General features: G+C 45.5%; 1 protein-coding gene across 1 annotated transcript in view; it reads right to left on the reverse strand.

Annotated features, from left to right (window-relative positions):
* Positions 1-17,698, reverse strand: part of LOC126252557 (zinc finger protein 423 homolog) — a 295,462-nt gene that overhangs the window by 38,851 nt on the left and 238,913 nt on the right. Inside the window, exons 5-6 of the mRNA XM_049953458.1 lie at positions 6,043-6,184; positions 60-376 (exon numbers count right to left, since the gene is read on the reverse strand). Of these exons, the coding sequence (XP_049809415.1) occupies positions 60-376; positions 6,043-6,184 (459 nt within the window). The remainder of the gene's footprint in view (positions 1-59; positions 377-6,042; positions 6,185-17,698) is intronic.

Consider the following 17,698-nt stretch of genomic DNA (forward strand, 5'->3'; position numbering starts at 1 on the left):
AGCGGCTGCGGCTGGTGCGACTTCTTGCTGAGGTCGGTGGGCCGCAGCTGCTCGTGCGCCAGCAGGTAGTGCTCGGCGAACAGCGCCGCGCTGGGGAACGCCAGCTGGCAGGGCGCGCACTGCAGCCCGTGCACGGCGGCCGCGTGCTGCCGTAGCGCCGCCACCGACGCGAAGCGCATCGTGCACAGCTCGCACGGCACCTGCTGCTGCTGCTGCGGCGGCGGCGGCTGCGACTGGCGGCCGTCCACCTGCTGCGGCGGCTGCGGGCTGGGGTGCGTCGGCGCCCCGGGGGGCGGGGTGCACGCCGCCGCCGGACTCGCCTGCCTGCTCTGGCGCTGTTGCTGCTGCGAGGAGTACTCGCCGTTCAGGATCGAGCCTGCCAAGACAAGCCTCGCTTTGGTATCGAGGGGCCCCACAAGGAACACTGTCCAGGCAACGTGGAAGCACGGCGTTGTAGGGCAGCAGCCTACTCACACCGTATAAAATTCATATGCTTTCCATTGTGTGCCAAGTCCGCTGTAACTAGCTATGACGTCACGAATGTTGCGCAATACCTTAAAAATAAAATAAATAATCTGGAAAGTTAATAGCATTTCAGGAGTGGTGCTAAAATAATGTGTTAAGTTTCAGTTTAGTAACTTAAACAGTTTTCGAAATATGGACGTTTTACGTAAAAATCATCGGCGCAACAGGAAGGAGCTAGAAACTTCAAAATTTATATTCGGATTTCTTTTTCAGCGTAATTTAATGGAAACAGCATGCTGGATCTCACAAAGTAATATTTTGGTTGAAATTCATGATTTTCTGTTTTTGTGTCCAAAGAGTACGGAAGCAAGATAGATTAAGTAAGTGATTAGATAAAGCTAGGATGTTTAGATTTAGGTAGAATGGAGATACGCTATAATAACAAAGATGTGAGAAGCTTCAAAAAGGTAGCTATAAAACTATAGCTGTAGCGTCTCTCCAAAGGGCAATTTCAGAGCTCATCTATTGCGTGCAGTATAACTAAAATAATTCTCTCACCAAAAGTATTTAACCTAGCCACATTAGAATTTTATTATAGATACTTACCTGTGTGCTGATTACACAATTAAATCGAGAGCTTCATTGGCCTTCAGCGAATGAAGCAATTATTTAGTAACTTGAAATGTCGTTTTGCTAACCCAGCGGCTAGTCAGTAAGGCAAATGTTGTCGGCTGCGCCTTCAGTGGTCCACACCGCGCCTACACAAATAAGAGCGTGCGAGCTAGAGCAAGGCCCCAGTTCTCTTCTAGATTCGTATCAGTGCGCACTCCGTGTCGAAAGCCGCGTCGCGTTTGTGCAGTTGCAAGGAACAGCTTTGGATGCCGTATTACGTAACTCGATATGCACTTAACAATGAGTTCGCATTGGGCTAAAGAGTTAATTACGGAACGACTCCAGTGATTTGGTCTCAGTTTGCGTATGTCATATTTTAACGTGTCGCCGCAGGACAGACTTTCTACCATTACTAGCGTGGCATTTGATGAGTATTAACATCAAATTTTGGCGAGCATTCACTTTGAACATTAAATCGATAACTATTATTGAACAGTTTCGTTATCTATGGATAATAGGATCCGCGCAATAGACTCTGAACAGCTCAGATAGTACAATACCTGATATGGGTGATCATTTGTCGGGAATTTTACGCTTTATCGCTTTCAGAATATAGTGAAAATCGTTATAGTAAACTGCATTTTCTATGAAGCCCAGACATCATCCTAAATCCTCAGAGTAATGAACTTCAATAATCAATAACTTTTATTCTCCATCAGAGTGGGCACAGAGAACTCTAATTACAGGCATCACGTTTTTGCTAATCACTTTCTGGTTGCCAACATTGTAGTTAGAGAGCCTGTGTTGAGAACGGCAATACGAAAGAATTATATAATAATTTAATATATTTTCCACCGGCCGCCCCCACAGAGTCAATGACGAATACAACAAGGAAATAGGGTGCCCAGTCATACAACTGCTCAATGTTTCGACCATTAACCCAGTCACCATCGACTGGAGTTGACGTTTCATGAATAAAACCGCTTAGATTGCTACATAAAATGTTTTTACTTATTACGACATTTCGGCGTCTGTCATCATCAAATAATTTTGAACCTGCGGAACAAGGTTTAGCGTCAAATTAAAATCTGTGCCTTGTCGGCAGATGCTGAAACGTTCTTGTAAATAAAAACATTTTATTTAGCGGTGTACATGGTTTTATCCATAAACTTTTCATGATGATCGCGGGCCCTTACCGGAAACTGTATGTTATTAATGAGCTGAGTTTGAAGGTCTTTCATGGACTCTTTACAGCGGTTTGCGTTCACCCCCTCCTCCCCCCCCCCTCCTCACACACACACACACACACTCTTTCTCTCTGACCCCACTGTCTAGTTCTCCCCCCCCCCCCCCCCCTTTCCGTCCCAAAAATGCGGGGAAAAAATACATTCACAGGTTGGCAACGATCACAACTTACACGGAAAAACAAACGAATCGGTATGAACACTGCTGAATGTGGAGCACGCGTAACTATGGTTTTATTTCTTTAAGAAGTTTTGTAAAGAGATATTTTAATTTAACACTGAACCTTGTTTCGCAAGTTTAGTGCAGCATGAGGAAAAGTCGTTTCAAAAAAGGCGAAAAATTGCCAAGAGTATATGTACAACCAAGTTTCTTTAGCCTAAACCTCCGCTACAACGAAGAAAAAAGCAGTGGTATGCAGAAAATACAAACTGCACGTCAGCTTAGCAAAGTAGTAGTGTTTGTAATCTATAAAAACCAAAATGAAGAAATATTATGTATACTTATTTTCCGAATGATCACAGAACATTCTTTGAAAATAAGAGCGAAACGCATCTGGTATAAAATACTCTGTAATTATTTGCAGTAAGCTTAAGCAGGATAAATGAACTGACCATAAAGACGGCGTGAAAAAAAAGTCAAACTGGCACGAAGTGTACTGCATGCTGTGACAGGCAAATGATTATCATTTCCAAGGAACATCACAAAGTACGGAGTAATCAGATATATATTCTGTATATCATTAAACGTTATGCAGAGGATTTATCATTCAGATATCGCATTTTCTATTTCGTAGTTTGTAAGAAGCTTGTTTAAGACGAACAAACGCCCACCAGGGCGTGTCGGAATAGACAGCAGCTGTATCGTGGCGTATCGAGATCAATTGCTAGATCGGCCGTGCAGAATCCTACAGCCTCATCACATAGGTTGAGTCATGCAGTGGGTTTGCTTCATGTGGCACAGACAATTATCCACAAGCACAGTGAGACGACGGCTATTGCCCCCCCCCCCTCCCCCCCCCCCCCCCTCAGGCTGTCAACACGGCGACCATTATTGTCGCTTCCATTGACACGGCTTAAGACCCTGGTGCTACCAACGACAAAGGCGTGATGTTACATGCCACTGGCTACCCCACACAATCATCTCTGATTCGCATAGCATAGCCGGTAGTTTCTACATTTACCATTACATTTACGACATATTAACGACGGTGGCTTTGATATGTCTGAAGTTTTCAACAAGATAGCGCAAGACCACTTTTTGGCTGCGATGTCTTAAGACACTTCGATACGGAGGGTGTTCGACTCTCGCCCTGTCCAGCACGTTCTCCTAACCTCTCAACCATTCAAAACATCTGGTCATGGTTCGCACGCCACCACTTGCTAGAGACTACAGTTGAGGTGGAGTTGAACCACCATGGAATGACGTACCCGTGCCTGCTATCCGAGTTCAGTTACACCCTCCTGTGCAGCCGAGTTGGAACCGTTGCTATTGCTATAGGTGACAATCGTCTCTACTAAATTTCTCACTCTGCATACCTTCAAAATCACTAGCAAATTTATTTGCTATTTATTCTGATTTAATGACCAACAGAGTATCTTGCAACCATATTAGCTAATGGCTCGGATGCTTAGTGGGTAAGCATCAGACAAACTGCGAACGCTCAAGGCACCTTCTTTATACCGTCTTTAGCTGCCTAAATCAGTTGAAACGTCTAAGGACGGAAAGGGCATTCCATCTGCATTAGGACCGCGCCTAATAAGGCACCGTACTGTTCTAAACAACCCTCGAGTGGAGTGCAGCTTTCGTTTATAAACCAGAACACACACGATCTGGAAGGTGACAGTTACTTCACCTTTCCTCCGCCTTCCTCGTCCCATTTAAATGTGTAGTTAGCTAGTTAAACAGTTTAAACTTAACACTTTTACAGTATTAGTTTCTTTTAAAATTTTATTTATTTTTTACTTTTATTTCCGAATTTGTTCTTTTCTTTCCGCTTTTTAACTAAGAAGAATGGACAATAACTGGAAATGAAATCGAGTGTCCATCAAAAGAAAACGTAAATGCTAAGCTGTTACAAACTTCATGGTACACAGGCAGTCTGAAAGTAGATCTTTATTCTGCGGCCGGGCTTGATCTCAGATCGGCACGGTGTTACTACTTTCAAGTTTTCGATTGCATTAGAAATTCATTAAGTTTAGTATTCACTGTACCCTTTAAATACTATACTAAATTTTTCAGGTTTATACTTTAATTTACAATTCTACTTAATGAAGTTCTGACTCACTCGCAAAATGATGTCGATCTGAGATTGAACCGGTCGTGGAATAAAGATATCTTTTCATATAGCCTGTGTGCCATGACCTTTATAAAATATTTATTGGATTCTCTCTCTCTCTCTCTCTCTCTCTCTCTCTCTCTCTCTCTCTCGTGTGGCGGCCCCCAGGCGGGCGTAAGACTTTTAACATTACGCCATTTACGAGATTTATACGTCGGTGATGAAATAGTCACGAGGACAGCACACAGCCATCGAGAGGAGAAAATCTCCGACCCCGCCAGGAATGGAACTCAGGCCCTTCGGCTGGCATTCAGCCATACTGACTCCGCAGTTACCGAGGCGGACTATTCGATGAGGACTGTTGTATATCGGCTGTAGGCCGACTGGGTGCGCTGCCAGTACGACGTCTTTGTCCTGCGGGTTGCTGGTCCTTAAACAGCAGGCGTCTACTTCGGAGACCAATTACTGATATCACAAGGGCATCGCGTGTTATGGAAACAACGCTGTACGCAAACAGTCCGTTGATACACCGTCTATCACAGGAGCCACCAGAGAGCACGTGCATCAGGAAACAGGCGGCGCTACCATCGACGTAACAAATACCGTCCACACTTTGACACACTCATAGCTCATCAGTCAGAACCCGCCGAGACCAGTTAGGATGCCCCAATGTACACCGGCCGTCTCCGCACAACTTCACGTTACTCCGCACGTCACGGCCCCCACCCACGCCACTCGGTGTGGGGCTTCCCTCACCATTAGTATTTAGCCAGGGAACTTTTTTCTGTTATCCTCAAGTGATCACGACCGATCTTTCAGTTGTTATTGTGACTAACTCGTTTATGAACTTCTGCCGTGAATAACGTGTTATTTACTTCAACCTGCGAGTCATTATTACTACGGCGTGCATGTCCAAGAAAAGGATGTAATACCGATAATGGCCTCATAATTTTTTTTTATTTTGGAACGTTTTCCAAGATACGTACACCTCAGTAATTGTTGACTTTCCTTTGGCCCCTTGCCTTTTCCTTAAAATAATGAATATGGCAAGTTAACTGAAAGAAACTCTGCCTCTTAAGTGAGAGAAATAGAGGAATGAAAACACGTTAAATTTTGTGAGTAAAATTACTTCTAGATTACTTAAAAATATAGAAACGCTGATGATTGGAAAAGGAAAGACTAAGAAGTTTCCCAAGACGTAACAGGGTGTAAATAAATTAAAGGCTTGATAAACAAATACCAACCACCTCCACCAAATGAAGAAACAGTACCTTGAAATACCGAGTTGATCCCCTTAAAAGGAGATAACTGTTTTCATCTGCCGCTTCTCGGTCTCTCCAGACTCGGTGACGGAACATTAAACCTCACTCTTACACTCATTTCCCTTTTCACGTCATCGCATAGTAAGTGCTGAAGATGAGACGTGTGCTGTGAAAGTAGCTTACCGTGCATGGCGTGGACGTGGAGCTGCAGCGCCTCCATGCTAGTGAAGCTGTCCTTGGTGCAGTAGATGCAGGCCAGCTTTGGCGCAGGGTGGAACGTGGGGCTCAGCAGCAGCATCGAGCCGTGCTGTGTCGCCACGTGGTTCTGCAACACGCGGGCCCCAGGTTCAAGGCGAAGGTAAATAGGTTGATTCGTTACTTGGTTTGGGGGGGGGGGGGGATAAAACGGTATAAGGGAGGGAGGAACAACAAACAGCACAATCCAATCAATGGGAAAGGAAAACGGGCAACTAAAGAGGGAAAGGACTGTCGAGGCGACAGGAAGAGGAAATAACACGAGGGGGCGTGGAGGTGGGGACAGGTGAGAGCAGGGGAACACCAAAGGCGCTACGCACGATGGGGCGCCAGCACCACCTCCGGACCCATCCCGATCCCCACTCCATGCCACGATCTCGACTCAATGGGGACAACACCACGGGAAAAAAACTCAAGAAAAGGGGGGAAACAAAACGGGAGAAAGACCAAACAAAACGTAGTGAACGGGAGCAAAACGTGGCCGGCGTGGAGGAAAATCGAAGGCCTCCCAAATCAACGCCAATGCTAATCGAGAGACCCCAGTTCCAGACGGAAATTCTGATACTTAAATTTGGGAGGCAAACCGGTTTTGCGAAGAAAACTGAGGATTGGCGTAACTGTGCGAGCGTCTTCCGTTAACACCCGGGACAAGAAAGGTGGGAAGGCATATTCATTATGAATGACCAGAAGGTGGGGATAGCCCTTCACAATATGGATCACTGTGAGAGCAACTTCAAAAGGGGGGGTGGGGGGAGAGGATCATCACGAAGTAAAAGACCATGTGTCAATCTGGTGTAGCCAGTATGAAGACGGTAGAGGATGGTAGATTCCCGCCCCCCCCCCCCCCCCCCCAAGGGTCGGCTCACAAATCACAACTGAGGAAAAAGAAGTCTAACATGAAGCCACAAACCGACCCCACTAGGGGGGAGGGGGGGGGGTCACGGAGAACGGGAGTGTAGGTAGCCAGGTGATAGGCGCCGTGGTTCTAGGCGCTATAGTCTGAAACCGCGCGAACGCTACGGTCACCGGTTCAAATTCTACCTCGGGCATGGATGTGTGTGATGTCCTTAGGTTAGTTAGGTTTAAGTAGTTCTAAGTTCTAGGGGACTGATGGCCTCAGAAGTTAAGTCCCATAGTGCTCAGAGCCATTTGATCCATTTTTTGATCGGCGCCCCTTACCCGGAATACCCACTTGGCCAGTAACCCAAAGAAAATCAGCCGAACACGCACAGTGGTCAAGGTCGACGAGAAGGTCATGGATGCCAGAGACCAAGGGGTAACGGGGAAAACACCAGACGGTAGCCTGAAGGCCACATGGTAGACACTCGTAGTTGTGACAGTGCTGGCCTAACTTATCGTTTCCAAGCATACATAGACGACTGACAGGAGCAGCTGTTGTCCAGTTCAGGTTTTGATTGGAGCAATGATTTAACCCTCCTTCGAAATTGACCCTATAGGGGTTGACTTTTGGCTCATGAATCTCAGTTGTAAGTGAGAGTCGACATCAGAGTTTCTGTAGAAACGTTTTAAAGAACCATGAGTTAGAGGTGCTGGATTTTTCTACAACCGGCAATCTTGCAAGAGTAAATAGTAAGATAATCACAATATGCTGCCAGAAAACCATACATATCTCTTAACAGAATGTGTATAACTAAAAATTATCCGTTTCATTTTTTTAGGCTACTGATGATGCCTTATACGAATATGTGAAACATGAGGAGAAGAAAACAGTCTCGGTTGCAATGTTGAAACTACTGCTTACTTACTTCAACACGCAGCCAAGACTGTTTTCTTCTCCTCATTCTACATGCACTTTGCTTTATCACCACGCCACGGAATGGAAAACCCTTTATACGTAGCATGTTTGAACGAGAACAAAAATAAGCATTCAATTGCAAAAGACAGATTATACTTATTCTTATCTACGCGATAAACACAATTCAAGCATCAACAGATGAATTTCAACAAATATTAATAAAAGCATAGTGTACTTAAAGAACAACAAAAAAATGGTTCAAATGGCTCTGAGCACTATGGGACTCAACTGCTGAGGTCATTAGTCCCCTAGAACTTAGAACTAGTTAAACCTAACTAGTCTAAGGACATCACACACATCCATGCCCGAGGCAGGATTCGAACCTGCGACCGTAGCAGTCGCGCGGTTCCGGACTGAGCGCCTAGAACCGCTAGACCACCGCGGCCGGCAGAACAACAGGAGGAGGACATTTTAATTGCACGACTCCGTTTGTACACACATAGGAAGAGCGCATACGGTTCAGCTCAGACACCCTATAGAGGATGAGCTTTGGCTCATGAATCTCAGTTGTAAGTGAGAGCCGGTAGCCAGTAGTGCAAGCTGAAGGATTTAGCAGGGCGTAGCTGAAGACATGCTTTCTTGTGGAGAGGATGGGGTTTGAATTCTCATGGCGGCAGGGATGGGGGCAAAAATATTCCATACTGCGAAGATTGACAGTTGCAGAGGGGGAAGCAATGGACGTTTGAAAACTAGGCCTCTTTGCCACGTGACGCGCACTATAACACAGACTGCGCTACGGAGGGATAGGACTAATGATAAGGCGACACAAGGTGCTGTGAAACTGATGTAACGGTGCTACGCTGCTTTGGACCCATTTGTCTTTGCGAAGCTCTCAGTGGAAATTTCCAGAGAACGAACTGGCGGTTTACTTTTTCCTAAGTAATTTATTCGAACGTAGATAGCTTTCCGGAGGCCACTGATAATTGGGATAGTGCCTACTTTAACTCTGTACTCGCGAGGCAAGCAGGAGATGGTGTTTCTTACCATACATATAGCCTGATCAAATTTTTATTTGTGGGACAATATGTTCATGGTAAAAAAATCCACCACAGTTGTAAAATACTTTATTAACCGAAGTTTTGCACGTCAGAAGCCGCTGTAGACTATCACGATTTCGGGGTCTTAGACTAATCATCATATGTGTCTGAAATAAAACAACAGTTGCAACCTACTCCAGTGAACAATTAAATTTTCTAAAAAAATGAATACTGATATTTAGAAACTGAAAAACAGATAAAATGACTAAACAATAGCCTGCGTAGCAGTACTTTCTTAATTACTTCATGGAGTAGATTACATCTGTTGTTTTACCCCAAAGTTCAGCTACACCGGACGATGCGGTCAAGACCGCGAAATCGTGGTACTGTATATCGACTTGGGTCGTGCAAGATTTCGGTCAATAAAGTATTCTACAACAGTGGTGGATTTATTTACTATGAATATACAGACTGAAGACCTCAGCCATGTCTTTCTGTCAGTACGTGAAGGCTAATCTCAGAAACTACCGTAGTAATTTTGATACGGTTTTTACTATGACATAGACTGATTCAAGAGGGACGTTTGAGTACATAATTTGTTACCGCTAGGTCAGAAATCGTCAGGCTGCAGATCGTTAGAGCTGTCCGCGGAAGACCGGGTGGGGCGCTAGTTAAGACTATATTACTGAACAGATAACTAGGTTCACAGCAAGCAGTTCCAGTTTCAGCAGCAGGTTGCCAGGGCAACACAAATCAGATTTTCAGTATTTCCTGTACTTATTGACCGAATTTAAAAATTTAACACGCTGTCATAATCTACTCATTAAGAGATATGACCCTTTGTTAAAAATTTGACACAGTAAAACAGAAACAATGTATACGCCTTCAGGCAACGTAATTCACCGCGCTTAAATACAGACTTTAGAGTCTCGACGAAATATTGAGGTGATTTTTGATATGTTTATGTTTTGCATTTTTTTTTTACATTTTACCTTTTTTTTTGAAGAAATTGCTTTTTCTAGCGCTATATGATAAATCTGTATTTCTTGTTTTTTGTTTTTACTACAACAGCCCTCCGTTTCACGTTACAAAGCGAATTTTCGATTAAAACCTGACTTGAGTGCTGACAGCTTTGATATGAATACTATTTACTTTTAAGTTGCAGACAGAAGGATAAGTTTGCAGAACAAAAATGTTTCTGAGGTTATATATCCACACTCAGTGGATGGTCTCCGCTTCCCGTTTCTAGGGGAATCTGGTAAGACACTGGCTGCATACGCAAACACAGCGTTTGAAATGAGGTAACGCCAGATAGATATGCTACACACCTAACAGGTAATGCGGTTACAATTGAACTAACCAAACTACTAGGAAAACTACAGAAGTCTACCCTTACTTGTGAGAGTCTACAGTCGTCCATGGTAGTTTTACAATTTCACCCAGTCTGTGTTCACCCAATATTTTAGAATGAAAGCACTTAACGACTTCGAACAAACCTCAAGCATACCTTAAAATCTTTTCTTACCTTTTTCTCACTTACTTCCTTAAAGTCAAACATGTAACACATTAATTGATTTGTGAATTAATCAGAAATCTGAAGCTATTTTGTACATGTGATTTCGGGTCTCTAAGGAATCGAGGTTTTCAAGTTTATAAGAATTCGGCAATTGAGAAACACGATGTTAGGAAGAACTCCGCTCACAGCTGGTAAAATTTTATCAGCTGTGAGCTTTCAACAGCTGCAGTTGCCTGGAATATAAAATTGTTTCTGATTTGAGAAACAGGTGAGAACGCTGCTGATCGTTCTGTTTCATAAGTCGGGTAAAGCGATTTCTTGACCCTTGATCGCAGTAAGCTATCTGACTGAACACGTCATTTGTGACATACGTCATGAGCTCTAGTACGCGGCTCATTGGTCATGATAATATAACTCTCAACAATGAGCTACATGAAATATCTTTAGTTCTTCTTTACCTGTCTATAGAAATGAATCCACCAGTAAAACATTTCCACACCTGTTGCAAATGTAATACAGGGAGGAAGGGAGAGAATTCTTTTGTGGACGGTATAAAAGGTTTCCGAGTGTCCCTTTTAAACAGGCTTGCGAACGTTCCGGCACCACCTCTCTGTTTTTTCTTTTTAAAAGAGCAAAATACGCTCCTGGGATGAAGAGCTGGCGTAATGGAAGACAGGCGGAGAAGAGAGAGAGGGGCGTAAGCGACGAGTCGTGCTAGCGCGGGTCGGCGCGTGTACGGCTGCGCCCGACACGGCTCTCGAAGCGCTACTGATGGCGCGGACGCGGAAACCAAATTAGCGCTATGAAGACGTACGCGTGTCGCCAAATGGTGGCGCGCCGAATTAACTGGCGCGACACTGGTGTGCACTCCGGAACGCGCATAATCCGCTGGCGCCAAGACCCGGCTGTGGGCGCCCGGCCACTTGCTGCGGCGTGCCGGCCGCTCCGGGGCTTTCCCGGCCGCCCCCAGTGGGTGGGCAAAAATCCCGAATACTTCTCTCCATTGAGTCGAAACCTGCGACCACCGCATTAAATAAATTTTCCAGTTATTGTGCCATTATCGGTTTCAGCTACATTTCTCATCTTCAGATACGTTGATTACGCTGTACTTTGTTTGGAGCGCCGGCCGCGGTGGCCGAGCGGTTCTGGCGCTTCAGTCTGGAACCGCACGACCACTACGGTCGCAGGTTCGAATCGTGCCTCGGGCATGGATGTGGGTGATGTCCTTAGGTTAGGTAGGTTTAAGTAGTTCTAACTTCTAGAGGACTGATGACCGCAGATTTCAAGTCCGATAGTGCTCAGAGCCATTTGAACCATTTTGTTTGGATGACAACAATCTAGGATTTACTTAGCAGCCATACCGAGATTTTTTTTACTGTATTATTTAGTTCGTTCAGTATTGATTGACATTCTCCCTATAGCTCCTGCCAAGTAACAGTCTGATATGTGCGTCGATGTACGAGTTAAGATATATTGTAATACGTCTACCGCAACCGTATGTTGTCGCAACTTCCCATAGCTAGCGCAATGCACTAGCACATGTTCCAGCTTGCGAGAAAACTGGTGGACATTGATAAGACAACATGGAAGCAGAAAAGCATGGCAACAGTGGACAGTGTGTTCTCTGGAGGGTTGGAGTGACTGCTCATGAAATCCACAAGTGGTTAATAGCTATATGTGGGGAAACGGCACAAGGTCGCAGATCTGTGTTTCGTTGGGTATGAGAGTTCGGAGATGGTCGGGACTATGCTGAAAAATGCAAGAACACTGGGCGTCCAGCAACTTCACGCAAGCCAATCAATGCCTAACGTGTTACTGATTTCATAATGGGGACAGGCGAATTACATTTCATGAAATAGAGAAAAAAATGGCTCTGAGCACTATGAGACTTAACATCTGAGTTCATCAGTCCCCTAGAACTTAGTACTACTTAAACCTAACTAACCTAAGGACATCACACACCCATGCCCGAGGCAGGATTCGAACCTGCGACGGTAGCGGTCGCGCGGCTCCAGACTGAAGCGCCTAGAACCGCTCGGCCACACGGGCCGGCGTGAAATAGAGAAGGAGAACCCTACACATATCAGACTTGAGGATATGAAGGTGAAGAAGGCGTGTGCACAATGAGCGCTCCATGTAGAAACATAAGCGTGTCAAGATATGCTAACGGTGCAACAGTACAATGTAAATCCAGCGGAGTTCTTTGAGTATCTGGTCGCCATCCATGAATCTTGGATTTTCAACGAGACTCCTGAGGAGGAATGAAAGCACACTGGGAGCTCTCGTCCCAATAAGTCATAGTCGGGCCTATTCGTGGAGAAACAAATAGCGACTGTGTTCTGGGATCAGAAACGGATACTCCTGGTGGACTGGCTCCCCCCGCCGGCCGGAGTGGCCGTGCGGTTCTGGGCGCTACAGTCTGGAGCCGAGCGACCGCTACGGTCCCAGGTTCGAATCCTGTCTCGGGCATGGATGTGTGATGTCCTTAGGTTAGTTAGGTTTAATTAGTTCTAAGTTCTAGGCGACTGATGACCTCAGAAGTTAAGTCGCATAGTGCTCAGAGCCATTTTTTTTTTTTTTTTTTTTGATTGGCTCCCTCCAAATCCAGTCGTCAAAAGTGACCTGTACCACATTTCACTGCACCAGTTCGTCGACGCAGTCAACAACTCTGCCGCGGAAAAAGCTGCCATGGTGTTCTGCTCCAACACGGGAGCGCGGCCACATGCTAGCCGCCCGACCATTGCAACCATGTATGAACTAGGGTTTACTGTGTTGCCATGTCATTTTCGCCGGATCTGGCTGCTAGCGACCATCCCATATTCGACGCAAGGAAAGAGATCATGCGGGGTAAAATGTTCACCACCAACGTCAAACTTCATGGAGTTGTTCACCAGTAGCGCCGAGACAGCCTCAAATGTTAGTTTGCTACGCAACCACAGATGCTCCCAAAACGACAGCAAAAGTGTTTAGACATTAGCGGAGAGGGGGTAGCTGCTGCTGCTGCTGCGAGCTACACCTGGATCAAATTACCGAGAGAGGTGACGCAGTGGACTCGCATTTGGGACGACAACTGTTCAAATCCCCGTCCTACCATCCAGTTTTCGATTTTACCTGAGTCCCCTAAAAAGCTTAATGCAAATACCAGGATGGTTTGTCTCAAAGGGAGCGGCCGATACCCTTTCTCATTTTTCCATAATCTGTGCATGTGATCCGTCTCTAAGGACCTTACAGTCAACGGGAGGTTGAACAGCGCTCTTCCTTCTTCGTTCCAGTCGGATTCGTGCTCCAGATTAACGAACACTGACACGAGGTATTGGCAGAAAGACTCACTTCTACACGGTTTTCTCACTCTCGGTTAGGCAAAAGCTGAAACTGACAGCAGTGAGAAAAGAAGCCTGAGAAGATACTAGCAACTAACAAGAGATTATCGCCAGATTAAATTTTAGCCTTGCAGCTCAGTGTGTGCAGATTTGAAACTCCCTGGCAAAGTAAAACTGTGTGCCTGACTGGGTATCGAGCCCAGAAGCTTCCACTTTTACGGGGAATTTCTCCACCGACTGAGTTTTCCCACTGCGGGACACAGTTTAAATCTGCCAGCAAACTTCACGTGATGAACTGATATCGGAAATCCAAGACTGGAGGAACAGCATCAGAAGTTCCAGGTTCGCTGTACACTGGTAAATTGTATTCGAGACATGAACATCATTTAAGACACAAAGACAGTCATTGGCTGCAAGTGGGCATTGATTTCAATCAATGGGGAGAGTGAAAAATTTTTGCCAGACCAGGATTCGACCCCGGGTCTCCTACTTATCAAGCAGATCCTCCGACGCCTTTTTTTAATGATCTCATTTTGTTCGTTATTGGTCGTTGTATTTTGTTGAGGGCGGACGTTCGATGACGCCAAGTTCATCGTTGATCCATTGACTCTGTTTTTTTTATTACAGAGGGCGGCTAACCCTCTGACCGAACACGCTGAGCACCTCAACGGCAACCACTAAGCCATCTCAACACAGTAGAGATTGCAACTGCACGGACTATCCTAGTACGCCTCCCGGCATATCCAAATTTTCAACTTATACACACACTACTAATGTTGTACCCCTACCCATTATTGTCATTGCTCGCAGCATTTCGCCATGTGTCCGTAAGAGTTAGAGCCTGAAGTGCATTCGCGTTGAAGACGTCATTGCACCTCTTCGTCTTAATTATGTATGGGTGGTGTCCGTTCTTTCGGAAATGTTCGAAAGAACAGACACCACATATGTATGAACATCATTTGTTTGCCTGGCCAGTGGTTTCGCCGACAATTAACGTCAAAGTGCTTTGTTTACAGGCACAACCTTCGAAAACCACCTGTGGTCGGAAGAGAGAACCGGGCGAATGCAGACTGCTGCACGGGACACTTGTTACTTAGTGTTGACAGCACGTGGAGGAATCAAGGAAACATCTACAACATTCGCTAGAGGATACTCACCAAGCAACTCTGCTGATGAAGTACAGAGAAAGAGCCTTGTTTCCGAAGATACTGCTGTCTATCACTTGATTCGCTACTAAACGTCCTCATGCGTTTTGCAACTAACTGCTTCTTTTAGGAAGGAGCATCTCCGAAAAATCTTTATAATACGATCATTTTACATAAGAATTAGTTTTACTCTTCTGACATGTCGTTTGTGAAGAGTATGGCTGGATGACTTGTCTACCGTAGCGGAAAGTAATCATATACACAAGCGTTCCTCGAGATCACTTATTAGTGAAAACCGATCAAAATCCGTGCAGTAGTTTCTTAGATTAGCCTAAACACACAGAAAGAAACCGTGACGGGGGACTTTATGACGCAAGAAAAAATTTAAATGAAACTTATACTGAGGTAATGAAACTTGTAGGATAGGTATTTGCCTATATACTGGTGGCGGTAGTATCACGTACGCAAGGTATAAACTGTCATTTGTACTCAGGTGATCGACGGGGATTAACGCACTTCGAACGATGAGTTGTAGATCGAGCGAGACCCATGGCACATTCCATTTCGGACATCGCGAAGGCGCCCAATATTGCGAGTTCCACAGTGTCAAGACTGCGCCGAGAATACCAAATTTCAGACATTACTTGTCACCACGGTCAACGCAGTAGCCGACAGACTTCGCGTAACGACCGAGGGCAACGGCGTTTACGTAGAATTTTCAGTGCTAACAGATAAGCAACACTGTGTGAAATAACTAAGGAAATCGAATCCTGCCTCGGGCATGGATGTGTGTGATGTCCTTAGGTTAGTTAGGTTTAAGTAGTTCTAAGTTCTAGGGGACTGATGAACTCAGATGTTAAGTCTCATAGTGCTCAGAGAAATTTGAACAATTTTTGTGAACCAATGTCGGATGTACGACGAACGTATCCGTTACGACAGGGTGACGAAATTTGTCGTTAATGGGATATGGCAGCAGACGACCTTCGCGTGTTTCTTTGCTAAGAGCGCGACATCGCCTGCGGGGTCTCTCCTGGGCTCATGACAACTTTAGACGACTGGAATACCATCGCCTGGTCAGATGAGTTACGCTTATAGTTGGTATGAACTGACGGTAGGGTTAGAAATCGGTGCAGACCTCACGAAGCCATGGACACAGGTTGACAACAAGGCACTTTGCAAGCTGGTGATGGTTGCATAATGGTGTGAGCTGTGTTTACATGGAAAGGACTGGATCCTCTGGTCCAACTGAACCGATCATTTACTGGAAATGTTTATGTTCGCCTACTTGAGACCATTTGCAATCATTCTTGATCTTCATGTACCCAAACAATAATGGAATATTTTGGACGACTATGTCCACAATCTTGAGAAGTTGGTTTGAACATGTTGGACAATTGGAACGAATCACCTGGCCGTCAGCACAGCACGACATGAATCCTATTGAACACTTACGAGACATAATCAAGAGGTCAATGTGTGCACAAAATCGTGCGCTGGGAACAAAAAAAAAATGGTTCAAATGGCTCTGAGCACTATGGGACTCAACATCTTAGGTCATAAGTCCCCTAGAACTTAGAACTACTTAAACCTAACTAACCTAAGGACATCACACACAGCCATGCCCGAGGCAGGATTCGAACCTGCGACCGTAGCAGTCCCGCGGTTCCGGACTGCAGCGCCAGAACCGCCAGACCACCGCGGCCGGCGCGCTGGGAACACTTTCGCAATTGTGGACTGATATAGAGGCAGCATTGTTCAATATTTCTGCAGTGGACTTCCACTGGCTCGTTCCGTTCACGCCATTTCGAATTGCTGCATTACACCAGGCAAAAGAAGGTCACACACGATATTAGCAGGTACCGCATGATTTTTCACCTCATTGTAATCTGCTTACGAGTTACTATTTACAAAAATAATACTGTGGTGTAAGACCCCCTGTTCCTGGGGTGTCGGGGGTGGGGAGGCAAGTGCTGACATTTACACTTAACTCTAGAACACCTAGAGCAGTTTCTGTCACAAGACGTTTGGTATGAATATGAGAGTTCATAATCTCTGGAAAAATATAGAGACATACAGTTTACTGAAACAACCTTCATTCAGGGATGGGTTGGGCATATGAGAGGGGGACATGAAAAATAATCGAAAACGGAGGACGATAGAGTCAATTCCGTATTATTGGTTTTGTTAACTTTTGGGCGGGAAAAAGCGGGGTGTCGAAGAGGGGTGGATTGTGTGTGTGTGTGTGTGTGTGTGTGTGTGTGTGTGTGTGTGTGTGTGGTGGGGAGGATCGACAGCCCACAAAGTGCCAGAACCAGATGGCAAAACACTGTAGTATGTAAACTGAACGTGGAGGGGGATGGGGGGGGGGGATAACGTTACCAGCTGCATCAGGACTTTATTCAGAATCAGTGGCGACGTGGGAAAATGTGTGCCAGGACTCTAACACAGGGTCTCCTGCTTACTTGGTAGTTGCGTTAACCACTGCATGGCCCGGACACAGCGTTTATCGCAAATGCGCGGACTGTCTCGGTACGTTCCTCAGCCGATTCACATTCCCAACCAACACCGCTTATCCGCAGTCCCTGGACCGTATGCCGGCCGGTGTAACCGAGCGGTTCTAGGCGATTCAGTCTGGAATCGCGCAACCGCTACGGTCGCAGGTTCGAATCCTGCCTCGGGCACAGATGTGTATGCTGTCCTTAGGTTAGTTAGGTTTAAGTAGTTCTAGGTTTAAGTAGTTCTAAGTTCTAGGGGACTGATGACCTCAGAAGTTAAGTCCCATCGTGCTCAGAGCCATTTGAACCATATTT

This window comes from Schistocerca nitens, chromosome 4 (genome assembly GCF_023898315.1).
Source record: "Schistocerca nitens isolate TAMUIC-IGC-003100 chromosome 4, iqSchNite1.1, whole genome shotgun sequence".
NCBI lineage: Eukaryota > Metazoa > Arthropoda > Insecta > Orthoptera > Acrididae > Schistocerca > Schistocerca nitens.